Genomic DNA, 15,558 nt, shown 5'->3' with positions numbered 1-15,558 from the left:
AACCCTCCCTGCCACTCCTCCCATAGTAACCCCCTTCCCACCCGATGCAACTGTTTTTTACCTTCCCAACTCCATTTCTGAAGCCACTTTTCTGTTCTGCAACCCCATTTTCACCTTCACTCCCATGTCCATGCCTCCCCCTCCCCCTCCTCCTGTGCAACCCTTCCTGGCACACAAACCACCCCAACGCTAACATACCCTCCAACATTTCCCCAATGAAAATAGGGATGTCCTAAGGAAAAGTGGGACATTCTGGGATCAAATCAGAAATAGCGACAGCTTCTCTAAATCAGGGACGTCCCTGGAAAATAGGGACACTTGGAGGGTCTGTAATTATACATTATTTAGGGCAGGTAAAAAGAGATGTCTGTCACTGATGAACACATCCACTCTTTGCAAAACAGTATGGGGGGGGGTTGTTGTCTTGAGAACGTTGACCAAAAAATTCCACTGCTGAAACTGGAGGGCAATAGTGAGGATCCCAACAGAACTCAACAATATTATGTGATATTTCAATCATGTATGTAACAGCAGTGCATGAGAGAACGGAGCGGCAGTGGTGTACTTTGGGTGCCAGTACTTTGGGTGCCAGTACTGCACCCAAGGTGATGGGGAGACGTGGGGGCAAGGTTGGGGGAACTCCAGGTTGGGTGCAAGCAGTGGGTGCATGTATCTGCAAGGCCACTGCCATCAACCTGGAACTCCCTTGACCTTGTGATCACTTTGCCTTGTCCCATCCCTATTGTGGCAAGCAGTACTGCTGCTGGGAGGGTGCCACTGCCCTTGCACACACACACGTGCCACTGCTTCATGTATGTGGACATTTTTTTTTAAAAAAAGGTTTTTTACTTGTGTTTTTCAAAATGTAGCAAATTAACCATATAATAAACAAGGTACAAATTAGTTTGGAGTACAAACGTAAACATAAGTGCAAAAAGTAACAGCGCAGTCTTGATTTAATAATGCATTATACTCAATAATATGGAAATCGAAATATCTAAGACTAAACCTCTGTGTCTAGTACGTGAACAATTATGAAACCAAAAGTTTGTCCAAATCTAGAAAATTTAAAAGTTTCCTGTTACTCCTAATTTAGTACCAGAAAGACCACCGGTTTAAGAGGGTTCCTGTCAATATGGATTTTGAAGATGTGATGACAAACCATGGTTGCTTATGACAAGAATGAGAAGTGGCAAGCTACAGGCTTGTACAGTCCTCCCTCCACCATTCCCCTGCACATGAAGGGAGGAGATTTTTCATTTCATCTGAACGTGTCAAACTGTGGTTTGTGCAAACCACCGTTTGCCCTCAAATGATGTAGTGTAATGCAACAGAAATTTGAATGGGCAAGAAGTTGGGCTGCTTGACTGTTCAAGCTGAGAGGTCAAAAGACCCATTGGGGGTAACACCTTGACTTGAAAAGTTAAGCATGTGAATGGATTTATGAAGCAAGCAAGTCAGCGGCCTGCTCAACCATCTCCGATCTATTCTGCAATTATTTCTTCACTAATTAATGATGAACCAACAGTAGTCCATAGCATTCAGACATTTTTGAATCTATAAATTATCTGTGAGGGCTGAGGGGAAATGCCACCAAAATGTTTGTTCTGATCTATGCTTGAATTTGTAGTGTGAACAATGCCTTTGCAGCAGCAGTTTGATATCTGTTGATTAGTGCCACATTTATTTCCCCTATGCTAAGATGTACCCTTACAGTATTTCTTTCTGCCTCAAATCTCACATGTTATTCTCTTACAAGTTACAGTAGACAATATGCTTTTATCTGGTATATCTACTTAGAAATGTAACCATCCGTTCTAAATACTCAAAATTGTTCTGGAAACTTTTACATAAAAGATTTAACCTTTTAGTGTTTCCATTGGGAGATTACATGAAACAAGCTTTTACTGAACCTGTGAGACATTTCATAAAGGATTTTTAAAGCAATCCAGTTGTGCTTTATGATTTTAAGGGAATTTGTCTTGCCACTTCACCCCTCCAGCATAACTGGAGCAGTTCACAGGATTCTTTTAACATTCACATTTGCTTTTTAAAAGATGTATCAGAGATAATTCTCTGCTTCCAAATTATGACATGTCTATGCATGACTATTTATTACAGCTCAAACATGGTGTTGATTCACCCGGCTTGTACCACATTTGTATCAATCTGACTTCCAAATACTTTAATCCAGTGCTGTATTATAAGCAAAGGATTTGTTGAATAACCACCTTCCCTTTAGCACTGCCAAGGACTTTCCTTCATTGCCACAATCATATCTACTAAACAAACAAACAAACAAACAAACAAACAAACAATATGTATCACAGGAACTCACACAATTTCCAATTGCACTTATGCACTGAGTTTAAACTTTAAACCTTCTAGATTTTTGCAAAGATCTGGTATCCAAGCTATAAAAGCAACTGTTATTTGCTGAAATATCATGTTGCATTCTGATTACAATTAGATTAGCAGAGACACCATCAGTTGGGCCTTTGTGCAAGTTTAGTGTCACAAGTCTCATGGAGATGTCTTGGAGAGGCTGGTCAGATCAGCAGGAACAGTGGGAGAAGCCTGAGGAGCTGGAAGCCAATTATTCCAGGGAGGGATCCAGCAGGCTGAGATGGGCCATGAGAGACATCGGAGTTGCCTGGGGAGAACCTGGGGAGTCTGATCCCAGGGAGGGATCAAGTAGAGTGTCCCCCAAGCAGCCCATGCCACCCCAGCCCATAGCCCCTGCACTGCTGGAGCATCCGTTCCCTCCAGTTCCTACTGGTGAGCCTCTGCCTCTGGAGGAGCATCCGATGCCAGGTTGCCTAGAACATGGAGTTGCCAGCACTGACATGAATGGACAGCTCAGGTCCAACCCACCAGAAGGAGTTCCCGTTTGCTTGCCCAGTCCAAAGACATGCTTCACTTGCCACACTAAACCCTTGTCCACCCCATTACTTTGCAATATGGATCCCTGGTATGTGTCAATGACTGGATCAGCATCTTAGCTTAAGCAGCCAACATATTGCACCTGCTGTGCCTTTAACCTGTGCCTTGCTCATGAACCATACTGATTTGAGCATGGAAGTTTTTGGCAGAAACCATAATCTGAGTTTGAATGCTTTACCCAGAGAGAGCCAGGACATCTCACTCTTAGTGCATTTTCCCCATCTGAAGAAGGAGGAGGATCTTATGGTTGTGAGTGCCCCCCCCTTCTCTTCAGTTTGCAGGCCCAGGAACTGCTCTGATGGACCACTGAGTCTTCTTACGCAATCTCTCCTCCTTCTCCCTCCATTTCCTCATTCTCCCATGTGAACGTCAAGTTAAAGAGTGTCAGTATATGGTCTGCTTCCGGACTTCCGGGTTGGCGCGATCTGGAAATGGCGGATTCCCTCCGAGCTCCGGAGGGAACCGGCTCAGCGGTGGATGGGTCTTTGCCGTGCCGGCGACACGGGGACCCTTAAAAACCGCAGGCGCGGAAGCCTGCGGACTGAAGACTCAGTGGGTGCCCTAAGCGCCCCCCCTGATTTGCGAAGAGCCTTTTTAACGGCTGCGGAGGGGATACGGGGGACGGCGCGGCACTGAGAGTCGATCGCTACCGTCGCTGAGCGAAGCCGCGAGCCATGACTGGAGAGCGCTGACTTCCTTCCTTGAAATTTGGACTGAAAAGAAGAACCCGTGAGTAATTTGGAATCGAACTTTAAAAATTCTACCTTTTGAATTTGAGACGATCGGGGGGTGTGCTAAAAGGAAGTCCCCACCCCCCCTTGCAGACGATCCAGAGCAACGATATAAGAGCTAAGCTGGAGTGCCTACCCTGTAAAGGGTGAGTTTCAAAAAGACAGTAACTTCCAAGATTTGGAAAGGTAAATTTGAGCAGGAGAGTGGAGTGTTGGAAGTGTTTTTGTTTTGCTGCAAACAACCCTCCCCCCCGGGCCCGGGAGCGACCTGCTTGGAGCCTGTATAAGAGGAGCAGAATTTGACAGCTGTCAAAGCTGTCAAATGGACTGTTAACAGTGGAAAAATTGCTATTTAAGATCTCTCTGGATTAAAAGGAGCTACAATTGAATTAAAATTGTTGGAAACAAAGAAGCAATAACAGGATAGAGGATTGTTGGAGAAAAGAACATTAAGTAACCAGATCCCCTCTAGGGGGAATTCTGTGGAATTACAATGGCTGTGGATGGAAAGATACTGAGAGAAATCGAAAGGATGTTCTCCCTGGTGGGAATCTTACAGGAGCAGACTACAGCTATGAGTAAACAACTGATGACCTTGAATTCTGAAACAAGTAGTTCTGCTGAATGTAATGAGGACCTGAGTGAAAAAGAATCCACAGCTGAATTTGAAATAACAAATAAAGAAGAGGAGAAGACAAAACAAGAAAGAGAACAAGGGAAGTGGGAAAATACTAACCAGAAGCTGACACCTGGAGAACACAAGCAAGGAGACTATTGGATTAAATCTACTCTAAACCTACGAAAGATACAGAAGACGAAAGTGGAGGCCCTGGGAGTTTATGGAATTCAGGAATTTGAAATAAAGAAGTACAATTGGGGCCTCCACATAGACTCTGATTTTGATTATCTTCGAGAGTCAGGCCTTGTGGAAATTCTTCAGCAGTTGTTTCTAAATATGGGAAGAGACTATGGACTGATTGGACTGATTGTGAAGGAACTCTTTCGAGACTTGATGACCGACATAAAGGACTACCAACAAAACCGGCGGAGAGGGACTGAAAGGGATTTGAGAGCCTCGGACGTGCGGAACCCAGGCTAAGAACTGTTATTTTGGACATGTTTTGGGAAGGGACGCAAATCGGGGATGGGAGGGAGGGAAGGATTTAAATCTAAACAACACTCAAGACCAGGGGGTTTAGTTAATAAGAAAATTATTCAAGATAAAATGAGAAATCGATGGAAGAGAATTGGGGGCCAACTTAGGAAAAATTTATTTTTGTTTTTCTTTATAAAAGGATTAATATTAAGATAGAAAAGGAAATGCCAATTTGCTGACATAAATTTGGGAATAGGGATGCAAGGGAGGGGGTGGGGGGAAGTCAAGGACTAGGGCTAGAAAATAAGATTTTCGGAAGTTATACATGTTTGTTGTCTTTTATGTCTGTTTTGGTGTTTTGTGTTTTGTTTTTGTCTATATAAAATGTGAAAACCCAATACATTTTTTTTTTTTAAAAAGTATATGGTCTGCTTCCTTGTTCTTTGCCACTGAATACAGTTGCTAGCCCCCCAACACACACACGCGCACCATGGTGGCTAGGAAGTGGAAGGCAACCTTCATCTACACTTGACCTTCACCGCCTACAGCTTTTCTGTGGCTTGGAGTCAAGTTTACTCAGAAAAATGGAGTGCTGCCTGGGGCTTTGAATGTGGACTTTGTGTTAGTTTCCATGTTTTGAAGTTGATAAGTAAAACTTAAGAAACAGTTATTTTTGTCAAATCCTTGGAAATAAAAACAAATAAATCTGATATCAACAAATACCAGAAACATTCAAGCATGGGAAATCTGGTCCAGAGAAGTAACAAACATGAAGTACAGTGACATTTCAGATCCAAGTACTCCTTCAGCTCTTCCTCATAGATCTTGGATATATGTTATATATAACAACACAACACAGAATGAGAACAGATCCATTTGAAAGCCCTTGCCTTGATGAGGTTGTCTGTGCCTTTTCCTCCTTTCATATGCCCCAGGTGAATGAAGAAGGAAGCGGTGATTGCAGTCTTAGTATACACCTACCCACAAAGTCATTGATCAGGTATACCCACTGCTGGGACTACCTTCATCTGTTTTCAAGTGGACACACTCATTGGTGTTGCCAAGGGGGGGAAGGGGGCAGTAGAATAGAAAAACAATAGAAATACATACGTAACTGATCAGTCACATTGGTTCTGTCCCCCCCAAAGTCCTGCCCCCCTCAACAAAAATCCTGGCTACGCCCATGTACACACTGCAGGGTACTGCATCAATCTACAATGAGCTTTTACTTTTCTCATGAAATCAGTTTCTTAAGAAGCACTTTTTTGGGCAAAACACCAACAAAATAATCTAGACACTGTGTAGACTATGTAAAAAAAACCCTCCAAATACCCAGTCTCCATTGATTCTAGAATAAAATGTGCGCACATAGCCCAAAGCTCCTTTTTTATTTAGATTCTTTCCATCAAACCCCTGCAACGTGCAGTCTTGCGTCCCGACACAAATCTATATGTGAAGCCTTTTTCTTTTGCTGGCATTCATCAGCTCGCTCTGGCAGCAAAGCTGACTGCAAAAACATTTCTAAGTGAGATCTTGATTCTTTTCTTTCCCTTTTTTTTTTTTAAAAAAAGAATAATCTGTTGGCGGGGGTAGGGTTGTGGGGGGGGGGACACCTCCAGCTCTGGTTTCTTTCTAGAGTAGGGTGGTAGCCTGCCGAAATCACTGCCACATTCTTCCCATAGTAGTCCTTTAAAATTAATAGCACATGCAGAGGAAAAACTAAACCCCTTTGACGTCACTCTTGAAACGAGGAAACATAAACAGAGCAGGCTTCACTCTAGCGAGCTCGCAGGGCGCAAGCTGATTGGCCGGCTCGGCTGTGCCTGTGGCAGTTGACAGCACCTCCCAGCCAGGCACGGCACTGGCCTTCGACTTGCTGCTGCTGCTGCTGCTGCTGCTGCTGAACACTCAGCCACTCCGAGACTGCAGCAAAGCCCCAGCTGAGCGCTCTATCCCAGCACCCGTCTGGCAGGAAAGTGCCGCCGCCGCCTTCTGTGGAGAGCCTCTCCTCTCTTTCTGCTTCTTTGGCACTCTCCTGTCTCCTTGGTCATTCCACCCACCCCGTTGCACATGTCCATGCGCACCTTCCTCTCTCCTCTCGCGCGTCTCCCTCAATTATTTGCTTCACCCTGAATGCAGTTTCTGGATCCTGCAGCACAAGTCTTCATGAACAAGCTGCGCCGCTTACAGATTTCGCAGCATTCAAAGGTCACAGAACTGCCACTATGGTTAAATGTCTTGTTTAATGGTTGAGGTATGTATATAGCAAATCCTCAGAAACGGCATGATCATGGGTGGGAAGGTTTGTTTTAAAGGTTGTAGGAAGGGGGGGGGGCGGAGAGAAAGAGAGATTGCGTTTGCCAAAGTTAGTAGCAGAGGTGATATTTGTGTTTGGAAGAAAACCTTGATGGCTCTCACTAAGAAAACTGCTGCTTGCTTATTTTTTAAATATCCGTGGCTGCATTTTCATCGTTGTTGGTATTGTCCTAAGCCACGGAAACTTGCATGAATTGTAACTGAACTGAGTGCAAAAGATAAAGGAAAGGTTCTGGGACAGTAACACTTAATGACCATTAGGAGAGCTTTCTTCCCCCTTTAGTTCTTAAGCATTTCAGTGGCTTGAAAAAGAGAAGCTTTACAGGTAACTGAGGCTGCAATCCTGTACCCATTTACCTGGGAGTAAACCCCACTGAACTCAACGAGTCTTACTTCTGAGTAGACATGAAAAGGACTCTGCTGTAAATGTGCTGGAACAGATAACTAGGAATATCATGTGTTTTTAACCGATGGAGGGAGACATGAATGGCAATGCAAATAAAAAAAATTTCTTAGCAATATATGTTACAGATCTTTATCTTCTGGGTGTTTTAGCAGGTTACAAATGCTCCTCTGTTTCCTTAACTTCATTGAAGGGTTTGTGCTGAAACTATCAACAAAGGGATAACATATTAACAGCTAGCTGAAGGGCAAAACAGTGAACAGCATTTTCTCAGGACTGTTTGGTGACATATACGTTCAACTGGTCATCAAACAACAGCCTGTACTCTTAACTTGGGGGGTGGCTGCAGCATTCAAGTGACCTGCTAGTGCTGCAGGGAGCAGGAGCAGTGGTTCAGCTGAACAGAACTCACATTGTTTTCAGGAGAGTGGCTGCAACATGCATTTGAGAGAGCTACTCCCAGAGAGATGCATGTTTAAAATCCTGCCCAAATAGCCCACAATGCACACACACACACGTATATAATGGCAGAAAGGTGTATTGTCTGAAGGCATTGCAAGGTTTCATCACTCTGAAAGCTCTGTGAGCTTTTCAGAAGGAGGGACGTGTTGCATTTTTGAAAATTATTGTTCTTAATTTCAAACTCATTTTGGTTTTACGAATTCAGAAACCTTGGATGGGTCACCCTAGCAATATACTGCACTTTGAAGGGTTTTTTGTGGGGAGGAGGGGGGAGAAACAAATAACTGCACTTGATTCATAAGTGCCAGCTTAGGAATGGTAAAATATTAGCTCTGAAATGCAGACTATCTGCTATGTGCTGTGAATGGACAATTGCTATCCTGCAGTGCCTGGTGGGAAAAACAAGGACTTTGTGTATTGCAAATGCATAACTGCAGCTCCTCCATTTCCTTTGCTGTATCTTCACTGATGGCTGCAAGAACAAAGAGGCTGCTGTCATTAATAAATTGCTTAATGACACATTTCATATGCAGAGTTAAGGCATCCTTCTTCCTTTTTTGCCTGTCAGCCACAGTCAGTTTTTATCAGCTGAACTGTTAGCTTCTCTCACTTCTCTCTCCAGTCTGCAGTAGATCTTATACACTGAAAAATGTTAGCAAGCTCCGGAAATTCAAAAACACTATTTTGAAGAGAATCATTTCAACTGCTATGTATAAATTGTGCATTATTCAGTTTAAATGATCACTGTAGCAGGAACAGGAATATGGAGAAATCAGAGGGAAGAAGAAAGAAGCCCTCAAACTTTCTGAAGGACACTAGTTTCTGATAGTATTAACAGTGCAATTCTTTACAGGTTACTTTGATGCAAGTCCCACTGTGTTCAGTAGTGCATGCTTCCATGGATGCAAGTATAGGGTTGTACCCTGAACATCCCTGTTGCAAGTTTAATTGGGGTATGTAACTAATGCGGCACTATACTATATGAGTGCTGAGGATTGTAAATGGGAAGAGAATTCCCCCCCCCCCCCGCATCCAGAAGTCTTGACTGCTGATCAGGAGAGGTTAAGTTCTGTTTAAATCCTTGTGTCCTTGTGAGTTGAATGGGTTTAAATAAGTCACAACAACCAAGGTAGAAGCTAAATGTTACAGAAGATGCAGAGATGCTTGAAAAATCAGTACACCATGTGGTGCGTCTCTCCAATGTTCCACAACATGTTGCAGCACTTACTCAATGGCGTGTTGTCATCCCACTGTGGGCTCCCTCGTTCCCTTCAGTGGAAGTGAGCAATTTAGAATAGGGACAGTTGAAACATATGAGTGGAATGGAAAGACATCATGTTGTGCCCTTGCATCGCGAGAAAAGAGATGCTTCACATTTCACAGGACCGGAGAAGACCTCAGCGCTAGGATACCTTTTTCAGCATCAGCCATTGCCTTTTATAACATGTTGTTCTTACAATTTGTGATTATAATTCCATTGGTTTCAATAGGTTTGGGGCCCTGTGTGTGTCTTCTATATGGTTAGAGGGTCACTCTGCCTCTTCTAAGCATCCGTTTTATACAAATGTTTTGCATGCCCTCAGAATGTCTGCAAAGAGACTGTATGCAGTATTCTTGAGCAGAGCAACTTTTTCAGGCTTGCAAACAATGATAAAATGTCTTAATATGCATATTAACTACAGGAACCAGAATAAAATGCAGAAACAAACTTACACTCTGTTGGGACACACTAGCTAGTTTCTGTAAATGTCCTATAAACAACACTGATCAGTCATTTGTTTAAATTTCTGGTTCACTGCATCCCAAATGCTAGGAGCTGATTACAATGTCTAACTCAGATGTCAGGTAGACACACAACAATGGTAAAAAAAAATATCCACCCAAAGAGCAGTATTCAACCAGGTTTCAGTCAATGTAGACCTATTGAAATTAATGACCTAACTTAGCAATAACAAACTCTAGCCCAAATAAATATGTTCTGTTGTGCTTTGAATAATATCCAGGCCAAATGTTTGCTCAGTTTCCAGAGGAGGGAAGTTCCAAAGGACCTCAGGAAAGAAAACTTAGCATTAGAATGTTAAGACAAGGTAGCCAGCTAAGGGCTATTCACCTAACCATCCCTATCAGCAAAAGCCCTGCACAAGGACTTGTGCAATGGGGACTTCTTCCCTCCTTTCCCTGTGCCCTCCAAAATTGGCTCTGGGGTTCAGGAGAACCCACAAAACAGTGCAAAGACAGGGAGAGAGGACAACATCTGGCAAGATGCAATGCGTGGACAGACAGAATTACTGGAAGAGTGTGATGTTGAATTCCATCCTAAATGTCAGAATAAAATGAAATTATTAGAATGATTTGACTCAACCCCTAAGGGGGCTGGTTACTTTGTCCAACAATGTCATAGCCTAAACATATCAAAGCTCCGTATGGGAATATTAACAGCACCATGTAAGCATTCCATTTTTCTTACGATAGAGTTCACAGAGAATATATTTATCTTTACGCAATGCAATCTTTAAGCTTTCCTTACATGTGCTCATTTCAGCCTCAAGGGAAGGTTGGCACAGGCTGAAATGCATTATGATAAACGCTAATAACACCTTCAGCTGCAACTTCTGTATGGTTTTAGTTTACCACTACTGTACACCACATTGCCTTCAGTCAGGCAGATTTGGATCAATAGGTGATTGGAATTGATGTGCAAGAAGCCCATCTTTAAAACTTCTGTGCTTCCTACCACCAGCCATGCCCTACCTAAGGGCAGGGGCAGCTCCTTCAGTCTGAGAACCACATTTTTTTTTGTAGGCAACCCTTCCAGGGGCTACATGCCAGTGGTGCCTGAGGCCAGAGGCAAAAAGTGAGTGAGAGTCTTTCCTTTCTACAGTAAACTACATACCAGCAACACAAAATTCACAGGCTGCTACTTCTCTCTCTCCTCCATTTAGGCAAGCAATAGGTTTAACATAGTCAAAGGACACATGACTATGTTCTTTGGGTGCAGAGCAGGGCTGGGGAGGAGCAGTTGGGATCTTCCAGATTCAACCCACCATTGGAGACTCCTAAGGGCTTGCGGGGGCTGCATTCAGCCCCCAGGTCTGAGGTTCCTGACCCCTGCCTGACACACTCCCACAAATGCCTAGGAAATCACAGTAAGCATTGTGTCCTCATGGCCCAGTCATAAACTCATCACCCTCCCTTGATTATCAAGTCTGCAGTTCCTGACCCACGTGAACAGTAAAGCCGATAAAACTGGTGTGTGTAGTTGAATATTTGCCTTAATAAAGATCATGTTTTGTGACCTTAATACATGCTTAAAAAATGAGAACGTTCAGAACTGCATTACATGTGCAAGGCAGCAGCAAGACAAGATGTGCCAGTCATTCCCGAGTCCTCTGCTGCAGTTTCCTGTAGCAAATGCAGCAGCTGAAAAATGCTTCATATAGTTATTCTTTATGGATGAAAAGCAGTGCTAAGCCTGTTCTGCTTTTATGTCCTGAACTTAGTCAGCAATTGTACTCTGTTAGAGAGTTATTCCCTCTCCTCCCGTTTTTTTCTTCTGAGAGGAACTATCCACGGACATCTATTTTTGCTTAGGAACCACCTGTTAACCCTGTTCTTGTCTGAACTCATTTTCATCCAGCCTCTTTGTGCATTATTCCTCAGCTGGATCTCTGGTGACCCATGCTTACAATTGATTGATCCCGTTATTACTCACTGATGGATCCTAGCCATATATTCAGTAACTAAACAATGCAGAGACTTTGTTTATAGCTGAAAGCGGTTGGTGCAGCAGCACTGGACGTCTTTAAAATGATGCTCGTCTACTGAGCTCTATTCTCAACTAGCTTGGTACAGATATCCTGCAAAGTTTATCTTACTTGCAAGGTGCCTGTCATCAACTGCTAGAGCAACCTTGTAATCTCCTGCTCCTTTCATCACAGGGAGCGAGCAGCAGATGCTGTTGGATGAGCACCTAAGTGCACTTGTCTGAAGGAAGGCAGATGTAGGCTTATCCAGACTTCCTTTTGTGCCATGTTACAAGGCATAGGTTCACACCTTTTCTGTTTTTGCCCTGGTGCTTTCCCCCTCGAAAACCAATGGGGAGTAAATGGCAATCTGCAGGAAACCTGAGCTGCAGTTTATTCTGATTCAGTGTTAAAGAGCTGAAGAGTGGAGAAAGAGACGGGACAAATAAAAAAGCACTGGGACACGGAGCTTGAAAGTGCAGAGCTGTGCCTTGAAAGGACACAGAGCTTGAAAGTGCAGAGCTGTGCCTTGAAAGTACGGGGCAAATCGTAATTGTGGATGAGCCTTTAGTGCAGTTGACAGACAGAGCTGGGACTGGCAATACATACTGGGCTGTAAATGCAGCTGTCTCACCAGACTCAGCCTTGCATTTTGAAGCATTTTGATTATTCTTTGTGCACCTTCCACCCTCACTTCAGCCAATGCTCATTACTGCCAATTGACAAATTAATGTCATCCATGCCTAAAATGTCACACACCTCAGGTGCTTCTAGACAGGGACATAATGTTGCAAGCAGGCCATTGAGATATCAAAAATGGCCCATTGGCAAAAGTTTTTTCTTTTTCTTTTTCCTTATTGGATTTCCTCCTGGACTAAATGGGTGTAGGTGGGATTTTACGGACTGTCATTTTGTGAAAACAGAGTTGTCTGTGTGGAGTTCCAGCCTCATATAGCTCTAGCATCTTTGAATCTAATTAGTGCATGAAGGGGTTAAACCTTGGAGTAAGTTGTCCTGCCAGGCCAGGCTTAGCCTATGTCATCACTTCCCACCTTGAGAGGAAATGGGTTACCAAGCCTCTGTCTGTCTGTCTGTCTGTCTGTCTCTTTCTACCCATGTGAACTTCAGTATATAAGAAGCTCTGAGCTTGGCTTTAACCAGCTTCTTTTGTTTCAGACCTGAACAGAGTCTGAGGCTAGTGTTTTTCACTACCAATAGTTTACAAACCTTTACCTTTTGTAACTAAGCAACATTTTACTGCCTGTGCATCTTTTCTGATTGCTGTATGAGAAAGCTCATGAATCCAACATTTGAAGAGTTTTGTGAGTGAACCATTTTATGACTTACAAAATGTGTGCTCTGCCTCTATGCCAGGGAAGTGTGGTAGCTTGGAAACTGCTTTTAAAGGGGGACATTTTTGGGACCAGTGCAGAATGAGTCTCCATTACCTGCCTGTCCATATTACCCTGTGACTAAACAGATGCAATCCCATAGGTATCCTTCTAGTCTATCCCACTGTCAATTCCTTTCCCTCTGTCTTTTAGTGACATTAATACCTTGTTAGTTTCTATAAAAATTAAGTGTTGCTGTGCTCAGGAGTGCTTGTGCTTATACATGGCCCCTTTTGAGGGTGGAACCTCCCCCTCCTTTTCTTCAGCTATGGTGGCAGGGAAACGGACTGGATGGGTAAAAATTCCCTAGTGTGAGTGACAAGGTTTTCCCCAAGGTTGTCAGTTACACTGGAGGCAGGGGGAGGATGGTGAAGTGAAGCTTACTGGCAGCCTTGAAACTGATAAGATTTCCCAACAACCTTGTCATCTTCACTGTAGGTGGTGGAGGGAGAAGGGGAGTTGTGGAAGGAATGAGAAGGCTTTCCTCCTACACTTTTATGCAATTAGTGTTAAAATGTAAAAATCTCAGTCCCAGGTGTATACAACTATGGTGTGTGTGTGTGTGTGTAATGGCATGTGGAGGACTAAAAAAAGAAAATGACAGAACATTTCTCTTTAAGGTAGTCCTAACACCAGTGTGGGTGAGCTTTGTCCCTCCAGATGTTACTAAACTACAACTCCCATGATCCCTGACAATTGGCAGTGCTTGCTGGAGTTAATGGGAGTTGTGGTTCAGCAACGTCTGAAGAGCCAAAGGTTCCCCGTGCCTATTGTAACAGGAAAGGAAAGCTGGAGTGAAATTTCAAATGTAAATCCATCTCCTTGCATAGCCATCGGTTATGCAAGCACACTAAAAACTGCATTTCTGTGTTTCCCACATCCACACCGACCATGAGAGAGATACCTCAAAAGTAACTGAAGTGGTGTGTGTGAAACCTGCATGTGCCTTCCTTTCAGTGGACTCTTTAAAGTACAAAAAAGGCAGGAGGAAGAGAACGCAACCTGGCACAGTGGTGGTATAGTTGCCTCCTCTACCCTTGGGCTTCTGAGTCAGGGAGAGGTGTGAGCAATGAATTTGTTCCTATGTTTGTCTCCCTGCTGTAGTTGAAAGTACTTCTGCTACCTGGTGTCTCTGCTATTGCTTTCCCCCAAGTCCAAAGCAAGCCCCAGTAGAGCTTGAGAGCTGTTCCAGAGGGCAGGACCTGAACCAATAGATTCAAATTACAAAAAGGAAGTTCCGACTAAACATTGGGAAGAACTTTCTGACAGTAAGAGCTGTTCAACGTGGAATGGACTACCTTGGAAGGTGGTGGACTTTCCTCCATCCGAGGTTTTTAAACAGCAGTTGGGTGGCCATATGTCAGGGATTCTATAGCTGTGAATCCTGCATTTAAGGGGGTTGGGCCTTTGGTGTCTCTTCCAACTCGACAGTTCCATGATCCCACCTCTATTAGAGCTCATTCACACTTTCATTTGTCCTGTGGTTTCTAGGCTCAGGCCCAATAGGTTTTTCTTTTACCCTGCCGCTTTCGCAGGAAAACCCATGGTTTATTGATAAATCACAACGAATTTCAATCAGGTTTTCTGCGGATTGATGCTTGTTCTCATTCAGCAGTAAACCACAGGTTTTCCCAGGAAAACAGATGGAACACAAGAAAAACCTCTTGGATCCGTGCCTAGGGACGAGGGAAGAAATTGAAAGACAAAGGGGAGTAGGGATGAGCCCTTAGTTTTGTCAAACAACTCAGCTGTTGCAGGTTTATCTTCATCTTAATTGCTAAGAACATCCTTTTTACATATTTAGCATGATAGGCAAAGCAGAGCAGGGCCAGGCTACAAGCTAGTAGATAGGATTTAAGAACTGGCTGGAATATGCTTTTACCTATTTAGCTGGAGCTTAGATGCCTAAACAGTAGTGTTGATATGTGGTTTGTAATTTTTTTTATTTTTTAAAAAATAGAGGTATTGCTAGGACTTTGCATTTTAGAACATTTATTTACAACATGTGGTTAATATGCTTTTAGGAGTCCTCTTTGCTCTCTAATAAACTCTGGACATTGATATTAATCCCAATGCTACAGCTGCTATATGTAGCAGATTACCGGTGGTGATTTGGAGTTCAGTCCTAGAGATAGAACATCATGTGCCTAAGCATCCTCAGCAGATGCCTGGCCAAACATTTCTTGAAAGCTGGAATTGGAATATCTCTCCAAGGAGGGAGATCTCATAGCTCCACTAGGTAGCTTATTTCACTGCTGAATTTTTCTAGTATTAGGGTAACATTTAGAAGAAACTTTTTCTGGAGGACAAGGCCTTCAATGGCTACGAGTTATGATATGGCTATGTTCTGCCTCCGCAGTTGGCGGCAGTAATGCTTCTGAGTACTAGCTGCTGGAGGGGGAGAGGGCTGTTGTGCTGAGGTCCTCCTTGAGGGTTCCCATGGGTCCACGTTGCCCACTGTGAGAAGAGGATG

At 43.5% G+C, this 15,558-nt stretch overlaps 1 protein-coding gene across 2 annotated transcripts in view; it reads left to right on the top strand.

The window, feature by feature from the left end:
- Positions 1-15,558, top strand: part of PDE7B (phosphodiesterase 7B) — a 171,538-nt gene that overhangs the window by 32,122 nt on the left and 123,858 nt on the right. Inside the window, exon 1 of one of the 2 annotated variants that reach the window (XM_082215965.1) lies at positions 6,634-7,024. The exons of the other annotated variant lie outside the window; for it this stretch is intronic. Coding sequence (XP_082072091.1) covers positions 7,004-7,024 — 21 coding nt within the window. The 5' untranslated portion in view covers positions 6,634-7,003. Of the gene's footprint in view, positions 1-6,633; positions 7,025-15,558 lie in introns of those variants that run through there. 2 annotated transcript variants of the gene reach the window in all.

This window comes from Podarcis vaucheri (genome assembly GCF_965113315.1).
Source record: "Podarcis vaucheri genome assembly, chromosome: 3".
Classification (NCBI taxonomy): Eukaryota; Metazoa; Chordata; class Lepidosauria; order Squamata; family Lacertidae; genus Podarcis; species Podarcis vaucheri.
This window is presented reverse-complemented; position numbering and strand designations above follow the sequence as displayed.